The sequence below is a fragment of the Mastigoproctus giganteus genome, chromosome 7 (assembly GCF_048544385.1).
Source record: "Mastigoproctus giganteus isolate SK-2022 chromosome 7, ASM4854438v1, whole genome shotgun sequence".
Taxonomy (NCBI): Eukaryota; Metazoa; Arthropoda; class Arachnida; order Uropygi; family Thelyphonidae; genus Mastigoproctus; species Mastigoproctus giganteus.
In genome coordinates, this window is record NC_143581.1 from 214,147,225 (window position 1) to 214,160,530 (window position 13,306).

Sequence of the window (13,306 nt, forward strand, 5' to 3'; positions counted from 1 at the left end):
TTCAATCATATAAAAAAATTTATTTTCGGAATCTTCTCTTCATTCATATTTTTAAAGCTTCTTAACTTGTTACTCCATTCTCACGCATATTGCGTTACTTGAAATTTGTGTGTGCTGTCTTCTTTGTTATTGATTGCTTATCTTTATACTGTTTTAAATTTTAACCCCGTCGACAAATGTCAGTGAACAGAAATGTCAACTAGTTAGTATGTACATATTACAGTACGTAATAATTATACCAATCATCACGTATCATTTAATTGGCAAGGTAATAAAAAGGTAAATTTGTGCTTAATATATCTTTACTTTTATAGCCGGTGGATAATATTCCTCCTATTTTCACTCATTAGAATTGCTGTTTAATAGAATTAAACTTCAGTTTGCAAACGTGATCGCAATGACCAGCTCTTACTACACATCGCATAGTGAACGGTACTTTACTATGGTGACTCCATCGTAACCTGATTTGATTGTACAGTGAATCAATCGTAAAGTGGGGGTCCATTGTATTTTTAACTTTTTTTTTTTTTTTTCGTGAGGCTTCGGATAATTGGGCCAAAATGAGTCCCGATGTGTCCCAATTAACCAGAATCGACTGTATTTATATTGTTTAATATTTTTAAATATTAAAAATAAATAATTTCTACATTTAAAAAACGTATTAAGTGGGAAAACGTTCATTATAATAACACTGTATTCTTTATCACGAACTTTTTATGAAAGAAAAAAAATTTTACCAGGGAAACTTCATACGCGGGAAAACAATACATTACAATATATAGAGGTGAAATTGGGACTTAAGAAACCAAACCTAGTACAGAGGAAAACTTATCCGGGTTCTACTGTATCTTAATCTTAGTGGGTTTTTTTCCTTTTTGTAACCACATTGTGTGGTTACAAAATGTGTGTTACAAATGAGGTTACCACCTATGTGGAGTTTAGTATACCATCATTGTTCCTAGTTAATAGATGTGTTCTTTGGTTGTGTATTATAGTTGTTATTAAAAAAAAGTAAATTTAAATGTTTTTTTTTTTTTTTTTTTTTTTAACTTTGAATCTTTTGGGCAGGAATGCAAATGTTTTGCATTAGTCAACACTATACAGGCACTCCCCAGCTTATGTAATACTAGATTTACAGAAATTAGACTTTACGTAAGTTTTTGCTGGCCGGTGAAAACTTTAAAAAAAATCATAGAAACGTATTTTGCATCCCACTGGAATAAATGGAGGTATTATGAAAATATCATAATGTGAAGAACTGAATAACATTGTATTGTGTGTGTGGTTTTTTTTTTTTTTTTTTTAAGCTATTTCTCTCTCTAAAAGGTCAATTTTTATAATGGACATTGCACTTTACGTAAGACTACACTACACTTTCATCGTTATCATATGTTCTGTTATAAGAATCAATTTTGAATGCCTTTGTGATATTTTTCTAAAACATTTCTGGAGGTCACTACCATAAAACATTAAAATTTTGCACTTTCCAGTTTATTGGGCTTTTCCGTTAGCACAATCTATTATAAACGATAGTAAACTCTATCTTATTGCATTTGCAATAATGCCGAAAACTGGAATTCTGTGGGTTTTTACATTACAGTATTCTGGTGAAGTGAGTTCCCCTTTGCTGAAATCTTCAATCTTATAAAAAAAGAAATTTTCAGAATCTTTTCTTCATTCCTATTTATTTATTTATTACAATGGTGAAAAGAAAGAGACCAACGGTGGCAGGGCTAGGAACAAAACAAAATTGATTTAGAAATAAGATGATTAAGAAGTATGAAGCAGGACAAAGTTTGTCACCTATTGCATGGCAATTAAGTCTCGCTGCTTCAACAGTGAATGCTATTTCAAAGGACGGTGTGCATATAAAAGAATACATTAAACGATTAACGCATTTAAGATCAACAGTGATCACAAACAGCATTCAGGTGCTATATAGAAGATGGAAAATCGGATTCAGAAGCGAGTGCCCCCGGGTCTAATGGCCATTCAAGCAAAAGCAAGAAAATATTTACGAAGATATTAAGGATAAGTATGGTGAACCCCAAGCTAAGTTCGTGACAAGCAACAGGTGGTGGTTTAATAGGTTCAAGCACAGTGCTGGTTTCCAAAACATTAAAGTATGTGGTGAAGTCGCCAATGCCAATTCTTCAACTACAGAGAAATTGTGATGTGGTGGAAAAACACCCTTCTAAATCTCCACAACACTCAACTTCCGCAGCAGCATGCTTATCAGCAGAGTTAATTCTGGCAACGATTCTAGAAGGGTAAAACTTGCTGATGTTATGCCTGTCTCCTCTCTCTTTTTGTAATTTTATAATTTTGGAATTTTTGCAATTTGTACACTTTTGTAATTTTACCTGCGCATGAGATAAAAAAAAATTTAATAAATAATTCTATTTGCATGTTCGATGAACATTTCTTGTTTGCTTCAATCAAATTCAGCATGCATAGTTGCGAGTGCTGCATAAGCATTTAGGGAATTCCGACTTATGTAAAATTCCACAGAAAGCAACCTTTACATAAGTCAGGGAGCATCTGTAAAATGAAGTGAAATGCGGCGAGGGGGGGGGGGGTGAAGAAGAATAAACAACTTTAAAAACAGCTTACCACATTTCATGACTAAATGCATAATTTACACATTGCGCAGCATGACATTAATTAGCTATCATTAATTTGGATGAAAAGCCCAAGAATGCAGTTATTTTATTTTAATTTTTTTAAATAAAAGTGAATATCAAGATAATATTAAAATTATCTGCTTTCAATTATGAATATTTTATTTTTGTGTGCTTTCTCTGAGTCTCAGGTTACAAATTATTTTCTTTAACAGCAACTAAATTATACATGGTTATCCATTTAAAACAAACCCCCATGTTTAGAATTTAAATATTATGATTTTATACAGGTATGTAAAAGTTAAATCACTGTTCTGTTAGAAGTGAGGCTAGGCTCTGCAAACCAGTCCTATATTCGTTTGCCAATTCTTATTACCATTTTAATTTCGGACAGCATTATGCATTTTACCCAAAAAGGTGGCGCCTCCGTAGCCAGGAGCAGTAGTGTGGAGCACACGCTTCTTGATTAGACTGGGGTTCGAGCCCGTGAGCCACCAAATACAGAGGATGTGGAAAGGTCAGGGAATGACCACCACATACCACCCAGAGCAATGTGGCCTTAGTTGCTAATGCTCCTATAAACCAAATAACAACAACAACCCAAAAAGGTCTTGTGTTTACTGTTGAGTATTTTTTTAAAAGTTGTAGTATTACATGTGCCATTGTGGCCATTCCAAAAATCCATTCCAGGGAATGATGACAAATTCAGCTATCAAACTTTAGCTCTCTATGTTGTTGTTGTTATTTGGTTTTTAGGAGCATTAGCAACTAAGGCCATATTGCTCCGGGGATATGCGGTGGTCATTCCCTGACCTTTCCACATCCTCCGTATTTGGTGGTAACGGGCTCTAACCCTGGTCTAATCAAGTAGCGTGTGCTAAGCAGTGCTGCTCCTTCCCACCTGGCTACGGAGGTGCCCTTGGCTCTCTAGTCAGTGCAGTAGCTGTTTTTTTGTTAATGACAAAAAACAGCTACTAAACAGGAGAAAGTTAACTAAAGTTCAGGTTGCCCTAGACAATTTTCTAAAAGTAAGATGAAGCACTCTGTCATATAGAAGTGTTCCTAGGGCATTTCACATAACTCATTTCAAATTTGCATTATTTTAAATCCTGCATATAGGATTTCATTTTAAGTGGAATAATGCTCTAGATATTTATAAAATACTAAGGATGTTTTTTTTTTTAAGCCTTACAAAACTCACATGACTCAACTAAAAAGAGAACTGTGACATAAAAATCACACTTACACATCTAACTAACTGTCCTTTTAAAAGCAAACAAGACAGAAACTACCTGGTAACCATTAACAATTATTGTGCACTACACTCAACCTGATTCATGAATCGTACTTACAAAAACACAACCACTGAAATTAAGATATTAAAAGAAAAGGTAATACATTACAAAATAAAATAATTAATCAGAATTTAGACATTTTGAATTACATAAAATATAAAAATTGGGATTTTTTTTTCATTTTTATATAATCTTTATTCTGTTTGATTTGATTGATTTTTTGATTTTGATTTGGTAGTTGTTGGCGCATCGGCTTCTGTGGCCATATTGCACCTCCCAAGGTTTTTGCAGTACTTTGATCCAAGCCCGAGGCGGGAATCGAACCCGCGACCTTTGGGTTGCCGGGCAGGTACTTTACCCACTCGGCTAGCCCGGTCGGCTTCTTTATTCTGTAATAGCAGGGCTACAAAAATATTTTTGCTTCCTAACATCATTCTGCCATTTTGATACTAATATGAATGTATGGCATTTCAAATGTCAATCATATTTTGAGGTGATTAATAACCAGATTATAATACCTTCACATCACAATAACTGTTATTTCCTTATGAATTTCAATATGTGGATAACAATGGATAACTTTATGCTAATTTCAACTCAAGTTTCAATAAATCCATAACTGTAAGCATATAACTGTTGTCTCTCATAAGATAGTATTGCATTTTACCGAACAACATATGTTGGAAGTAGAGCTAAGAGTAATTAAGAGGAAAAAAAAAAAAAAAAACTATTGTGAATGGCTAAAATTTCATACTGTTTCTTATTAAAAAGAAACAAATTACATAACTAATTCACATACAATTAATCAAATTTACATTAATATTCAACTGATGTCAAAATAGACTTGAACCCACAAAGAAACTTACTTTTAGTACTGCACCATCAGCAACAGCACGCTCCAGCTGTTCAGCCACAGCTTCTTTGCTAACCTTACGTGTCTGCCGAACAACATTACATATCCTTTCCAATGAAGGACGCTGTTTTTGTTGCCGGACCTTACTAATCGCCCCCAGAAGCCACTTGGTAAAAGTGGCATCTGCATGCCTCTTGCCTCCACACTCACCATCATGATCACCAGCTGATCCCTCACAATCCTTCATTTCTTCAATCTTTAAATGGCTTCACAGGCATGTTCATAACACGCTAATATTCAAATTAGACCGTCAATTATTTCAACCTGCTTCCATTTCACTAAGTATCTGACTGCATACACAAAAATTAAAGAATTCTAATGAATTCCAGGTAAATCCACTGCACTTGCATCCAGTACTGATTACAAACTCGAAAAAGCCTAAAAGACAAATTTAAATTGTTCAAATAAATTTTTTAAATTAACATTTTATAATTAACTAATGTTGCAAAAATAAAAATTATGTTAATGCAAAACTAGGTTCTGTTATGCATTACTGTATTTTATTTATTTAAATTTTAAAATACTAGACTTTAAAAATAGACACACAGACACAAAATATACAAAAATCCATTTTAGGTACATGTTACATCACAAAATACATCAGTTAGGTTATAAGCTATTTATTAAATATGTAATATACATGAAACACTGCAGTATATCTTTGTTATTAAAAAAAAAAGTATATATATATATATATATAAAAAATGGCAAAACCTTTGTTTTTAAAGAAGGACATCATAAAGTTGTTCTGAATGAATTAATAAGAAATATGAGTAACACTAATTAAACCATGTGAACTGTCATTATCAAGTGAATTTTACTGTGTACAAAGTTTTACAGTAAGTTAAACTCCTAACTTGAATGAGTCAGAAATTGGGGTGAAAATTGGCAGTAGAAACATCAATTTAAGATATGCAGATGACACTACTGTTTGCTGAAAATGAGGAAGATCTAACAATTGGATTTAATGGTTAAAGATGGGAGCAAAAAAGTGGGACTGCAGCAGGAACTATTCAGAAGGTTAAAATTAACAATGAAGATGTTAAAAGGTTAAAAAAAAGAAGGTTAAAATTAACAATGAAGAAGCATGCACAATCACGTTTCCAAAATTTCTAATGAAAAAGTGGCATATTTATTGGTCGACAAGTTATGCAGATATTATGTTCAAAAGGAATGGAAGACAAAATTACTGATGTTGAATGAGATGCTTGGCAGTCATTTATCATTTAAGTTTGTAGTGAATTGCTTTCCTGGAATTTATTGAAAATTATGGAACAATAAGACAGAGAATGTTAATCATGGTCCATTACTTGCACTCTCTACTGGATTTTTTCAGATCAAACCCAGGCAATATTAGTAAAAAAAAAAAACACTGAGGGTTGTACAGGATATAGAATTAATGGAGAAAACATACAAAGGAAAGCAGGTTGAAGCTACGGTGGGCAACTGTCTAGTACTTAGTTTTGGGTGATCACACTAGCCACAAAAGAAAAAGCCATGCAAATGTACATTTTTATTTATTTTTTTTTATTAACTCAAGGAAGGTTTCTACTTTTTACTTTGCTACAAGTTAACAAAAAACTAAAAAAAATTACAAAGTTAACATTTGATGTCCCGTCATTATACACTAATGTGGATGTAAGTTTCGCTTTGAACTACCTCTGAGACCTTTAACCAAGACGGAACCCCTCAGAGCTTGTCTCTATTGATAGGTAGTATTATAAATACTACCTATAATTAGTAATTTTTTTTTTTAAACAGAAACCACATACTCCCGGTATAAGGAGGGCACATATAAACAAATGTTCAGGCTACCCGCAGAAATGGAATTTCATCACCAACTTTCAGAAATATATCTCAGCAGTTGAAAAAGTTCAATTTGTCTGATTTCAATGATATTTTAGATGGCTCACCACACCTTCCTAAAAGAACTAAATATAAGATTTTACAAAAATCCATTCAATGGGAATACAGTTGTTTACGTGTGCAAGGACAGACAAACATGGTAAAGACAGCAGGCACCTGTGCATATTGGGTACATGCCTAAAAATTAAAGACTTGCCATACTCCGGTATATAAGCCAATCTTTAAAGCACTAAAAAAAAAAAAAATCAAAATTTTGAGGTCAACTTACCATTATCATCAGTGTATTGCTAAGGGCAGGTGCAAGCACACAACTCAACAACGTTGCACTTCTCCAACCATCCTCTTCATCTTCCCAAATCCACTGTTTCCTCCTCAATCATGATTTAACTCAAACCTCCTACTGGATCTCTTCCAATTTTCCCATATGCCCTTCTCTAAATCTTATTTCTCACTTCAGCAACCCATTTATTATTATCCTTCCTCCTTCATATCTACATCTCAAAATCTTCCAATAACTACCAAACTCAAATACCCATGTCCCTGCTCCATAAAGTTCTTTTTTACCATAATGCTGCTCCATAATGCTTTTTTACCCATTGCTATTCTTATTTCTCTACTGCTCTTTGCTTCTTCCACCATTAGGCTTTCTAAATACCAATACTTGCTCACCTGTTCTATTCTCTCATTTCAGTGTTTAACTCACACCTTCCTCTTATCACTTCCATAAGCTTTGTCTTCTCAGCATGTATTCCCCAAGCCTATCATAAAACTTTCCTTTAGCAGCCTATTAACTAATTTCTACAATCCTTCCTCAGAATTTTACGGGTGCCATATCATCTGCAAACCTTAACTCTAAACCAACTACTTCACCAATACTTGCTTTATCAAATGTCTTTAATCATCACACATGCGCGCACACACACACACACACACTGGAAAGTTCCTAGCCTCTCACAGAAGGAATGCTAGAAAGTTGTGAAAACCCATTTATTTTTCAACATAGTCCCCCTCCCTTAAGTCAACATACTTTCTGGCACAATTCACTGGCTTTCGTAACAAGCTTAAATAAAATTAAGATGATTTTGATTCAAACCAGTTGACTGCATCCACAACAGCATTGTCACTATAGAATTGGTCCTTTCAAGTCGTTTTTGAGATTTGGAAATAGAAAATAGTCTGATGGAGCCAAATTCAGCAAGAAGGGAAGATGCTATAATAGCTCAAACCCAGACACACAGTGTTGCCTGAGTCACAAATGTGTGTGAGTCAGTGCATTATCTTGATGCAAGATGACTCCTTTGCCCAATTTCCCACACTTCTTGAGCTCCAATTCGTCATGGACACTTCTCAGTAGGTTAGAATAATACCTGGCATTGATAGTAGCATCTCATTGCAGGAAATTAACCATGATCACTCTTTCTGCATCCCAAAAGATAGATGCAATGATTTTCCCAGCAGACTTCTGCACTCAACTTTCTAGGACAGGAAGAAGAGGGTGCTTCCACTGTTTTGATTGTTCTTTTGTTTCGTGATCACAATGGTGCACCCATGTTTCATCCATAGTGACATACCACCTCAAAAATGGGCTACATTAGCTTCAAAATGCTGCGCACAATCTCATGATAGCACCTCACAGGCCTCCCCACTGCAGGGTGCACCTTCAACAGTCTTATCCACATTTAAATTCTACAACCTAATTTTTGATTATGATTTATGAAGGAAAAGATTCCCCTAATGTTTGCTGCATGTCTTCGTGAAATTCTTTTGACAACATTCCCTTAAAATGAAGGTTCTCCGGGATTTCACAGTGCTTGTTTCTCTCGGTAATCATCTTCATTCACCTCCATGGTGCAATGCCCTCTGTAAAGGAGATGAATGTTGTTACAAGCCTCAAATTTTCTATGAATACACAAAGATTCACAACACAGATTGGCAATCACAAAAACCTTTGCAATCTAAATTGAGTTAAGAACTTTAACCTTCACGGCATTTAATAACTTGTTATTAAAATAGGAGGGATTATATAATGAAAGCCTTATGGATTAACTCAAGAGCTGAGGGTGTCTGCAAGGTTACAGAGGACTGGGTTTTTTTTTTTTTTTTTTAAAAAATGCAGCCAGCACGTGTAAGCAGAAGGAATCTATTTTGTAGAAACTGTATTCATTTGATCAAAGACAGTGCAAGGATTTTTGCCAGTATCACTGAGGATACCTTAATGATTCAGGGAAACTGCTAGATAGGAGGGAGAAAGGTAACAGACTCATTTAGATGATATTGGTTAAAATAATGCTTGCATACACAGCAAGAATTTATCAGTTGCCAAAACAGCGGATGTTGGCAAGATGTTCTGAGGGTGCCAATGTTTAAAATGAGTGGGAAGATAAAGCTAGAGAAACAAGCCTAAATCACTTCAAAGAGTATGTGTCAGGGTAGTAATCTATAAAAGAATAGTTTTTCTTAACTGTGTCTACAGTAATGTCAGGAGTGTTGTCAATAAAATACACAAATTCAAACTCCAGTTGCAACAACTAATGCTAACAGAAACGTGCCATTAGGTAACTGAGAATGACGAGTTCCATTATGGTATGTATAATGAATTTAAGAAAAATAGGGAAGATAAAAGGGGTGGTAGGGTCATGCTTCTTATTAAAAGCAGATTAAGTACAAAGAGCTTTTGCTGAGTTAAAAGTCTGGCAGCATAAAATCTGTGTGGTGTGAGTTTGTTGAAAGAAAAGGTATGTAGAGAGCGGGAGTAATCTATAGACCACAAGATTGAAAAGAGCCTGACAAGTCTCTACATGTAGATGAAATCAGCAAGCAAGTGTGAATGTCTTATTATGGGTGCCTTCAATCTGCCCCTAATTGACTGGAATAATTGGGAAGAACTGGGGGAAATATTTTTTAAATTTTAAAACTAGATTATTATTTGTACCAGCATGGTAGAGAAAATACTAAGGTCGGAATATTCTGAACCTCTTTACTCATAAATCATATAACATCACAGGCTTAAAGTATAGGTAGTGATCCTGCAGTCATTAGTTGGAAGAGGAAGTAAGATGTTACAGTGGTTAAAGTCATGGGTTTTAATTTAAGAAAAGGGTACAATGACAGTTTAAGGTGCAACATTGCATCTATCAATTGGGCAGATTGCAGGAGGGCAAATACATTAGAATCATGGAATACCTTTGGAGCAATAATCACAGAAGAAATGAACACATATATACCATCAAGAAAATATAGCACATATATACCATTAAGAAAATATTGCACAACAAATATAGCATATAGCACATACTCATGAAAGCCAAGATGAATGAATACGTAGTTGGCCAGTTTAACAGAGCAGGAAAAAATAGCATGGGAAAATTAGAGAAATTAAAGGTACCGAAGCCAACAACAGCTACGTTGTATAATAACACAAGCTTAGGGAAGCCAGGGCAGAGTATGAGAAAGCACTGGCTAAGACAGCAAAGAATGAGCACAAGGAGTTTTTCATGTATGCAAATACAAAAACAAAAAAAACAATCAGATTAGACCATTTTGAACTGAATAGGTATTTCATGTTGGTCTTTACTCATGAAAGCCCCTCCATGCTAATGAGAGGCTGCACAAGTGAGGATGGGGCACAGAAATTAGTGATTTCAAAATTACAGATGACTGCTCATTAGAAAAATTTTTGGGCCTAAAGGCAAGTAAGGTTACCAGAGCTGATGGCAAATACCTGGTAATTTTGAGGGAAACATCAGAGCATATTGAACCAGTGAGCTTAATTATAGCAACATCATTGGACTTCAATCAGAGGAGACTGCTCTGATTGGGGAGGTCCCAACACATCAATATACAAAGGCAGTGCTAAGAGTGAAGGTGGTAACTACAAACTGGTTGATCTGACTTCTACAATGATTAAGAATGCAATCCAGGGACATTAGAAAGAAACGGCATTCTGAAGGACACACACAACATGGTTTTGTTAAGGGAAAATCATGTTTAACTAGCCTAGTAAGCTATTTTGATACAACTACTCATGAGCTAGATGTAGGGAACAATTTCAAAATAGCTTACTGAGTCAAAGCATTTGGCTCAATCCCTGATGAGAGGTTATTGTATAACCTGGAACATGCTGGGATTACTAGTAAGATTCTGGTAAGATGGTTACAGTGCAGAAAACAGTGTTGTGATCAATGGATAGTCTTCAGATTGGTGTAACATCAGAAGTAGAGTCCAAAGAATCTTTTCTTGGACCACTATTGTTTCTGATTTTCATAAACGACATTGATGAAGGGATAAAAGGCGTGAGATAAAAATTTTCAGAAGATGTAAAGATTGAGAGATTCATTAACGATCAGTGCTCCTTCAGGATGAAGGAGCACTGATCGTTAATGGATCATAAAGGAAGACAACATTTGCTAATTTATTGACAGAAGGGTTGTGTTTTTTTGCTCATTACATCTAGACTCTTGACAATATGAGTAGGAGTTGCCATTCCTTACATTTATTTATTTTCTTTAAAAAATAAAAATTGTTAATGTGCAGGGTGGCCCGATATGGCCAGAATTGTCCTGATTTAGAACTTCAAGTCCTGCTTCCCAATAATACCATCATTTGTCCCAGTACGAGAGGAAAAACTTAATTTATTGATTTTACTTATTTTTAATTAATTCTTATGGGAATCTAATGGATGTGTTAAAAATTAATTCTAATAACAAGAGAAAAATGAGAAATTTTTTTCTTTGTTGTTTTAAATTACATGTATAATGTATTAATTTATCAATGCTATACATTATTTTAATAATAATTCTCAAATGAATTTTCCTTTTTTTTTTGAATTGTTAATGTGAAGTAATTTTGAAAATTAAATAAAAAAAACAATAATAATCATTTAAGATATAGTAAAATACAGCAATTTTATTAAGATATGGTTCTTTTTTATAAAATTTTATACATTTTTGGTTTATAACTTAAAGTAAGTACTTTTGATTTCAATTTTATAATTTTTAAAAACATTTCAAAGTTCTTGCAATTTAGTTTTTTTGTATTACAATTTACTATTTTTTCTTATTTTCAGACAATATTGAATTCATATTATCTTTAAATTAATATGGATAAAGAAGAAGCTCCAAAAAAAAAAAAAAAAAAAAATGGAAGTTCAATCAGGAATGGACAAAATATATAGCTGGTTACCTGAAGGACGACGAGGTGAATATTCAGCAGAGTGCATCATTTGTAATAATATGATTTTCATTATTAGTCATGGTTGAGAAAATGATATTAAATGACATATGATGACAAAAACTCATATCTTAAATTTAAATGCATCTGCTCAATCTTCAAAAAATATACAACTTCTTCGTGGCACCAAATAGTTCTGAAAGTCAAATTATAATAGCTGAAACGATATTTTGTTACCATTCCTGTTTACATTCACAAAGCTTTAGTTCAACAGTATGTACTAGAACTTTGTTAGAGATAACTAATTCGTTGAAAATAAAAATTGAAGCATCTGGACTTTCATTAAACAATATTACATCTTTTTGTGCAGATAATGCACCAGTAAATTTTGGCAAAAATCAAAGTGTTTTCACAGAATTACAAAAATCTAATGCCGATATAATACCAATAGGATGTAATGCTCATATTTTACAAAACATCATAAAAAAAAGCTGCTACCACCTTGAAAATAGATATTGAAACAATTGTTATTAAAATTTATGAGTTTGTCTTCTACAAAAAGAACTGCAGAATTAAAATCGTTTTTTGAATAGACAGAAACAGAGTAGATGGAACTATTAGGTTCATATACCAAATCATACATCAATTCAATGGATGTCACTTTTACTGTCAGTTGAGAGATTGATTTCAAATTTTCTACCAGTCAAGTCATATTTTATAAGTTAAAACTCAACTGTTCATTTATTACAAAATTTTTTTTGAAGACTACTTGTCTCAAGCATATCTTTGATTCATTTGGAATGTTGGAGCCATTTTTCAAAAGGCATTGGAAGACTAAGGAGACACTAATTTATACAGCAAATAAACAATTAAAAACTAATTTTATATGCAAAAACAGAAGTCTACTTATATGCCAGAATACAGTGTATCTGATTTTGAAACATTCACTGGATTGCCATTCAAAATCTGATAAGAGCCCAACACAGACAAATGAATGCACAACAAAGTTGAACATAAAGCCCATAATCAAGGGGTGGGGGAAAGAGAGGAACAACCCGAGATGATGCCTCTCACTTGGGAACAAAAAAAAAAAATTGGTAAAGTCACTGTCCGATCTCACGTCACGTCAGACAGTGGCTTTACCTTTTTTTTTTTTTTTTTTTTGTTCCCAATAATATTAATGGTGGGACACCAGCTTCACATCAGAGGTCCTCTATTTCTTACAAAATTAACAGTCAGGGAACTTTCAAGTGTAGAACAGCTGGGGAATGATATATATTTAAAGAAGCAAATTATTTTACTATTTTCTTAATGATATTCTAGAATTCTGCCTACTGTTTTACTGGGGGGGGGGGGGGGGAATCACAACAGAAGTAGAAAGCAGAAGTTAAGAAACAAATATTTCGTGCTGTTGGCTGTAAACACTGTTATTGAACACCATG

General features: G+C 33.8%; 1 protein-coding gene across 3 annotated transcripts in view; it reads right to left on the reverse strand.

The window, feature by feature from the left end:
- LOC150083662 (uncharacterized) overlaps positions 1-13,306 on the reverse strand; it is a 396,332-nt gene that overhangs the window by 313,704 nt on the left and 69,322 nt on the right. For all 3 annotated transcript variants that reach the window (XM_090378102.1, XM_090378101.1, XM_090378103.1), the window contains exon 3: positions 4,783-5,207. In XM_090378102.1, coding sequence (XP_090234228.1) covers positions 4,783-5,016 — 234 coding nt within the window. In that variant the 5' untranslated portion in view covers positions 5,017-5,207. The remainder of the gene's footprint in view (positions 1-4,782; positions 5,208-13,306) is intronic.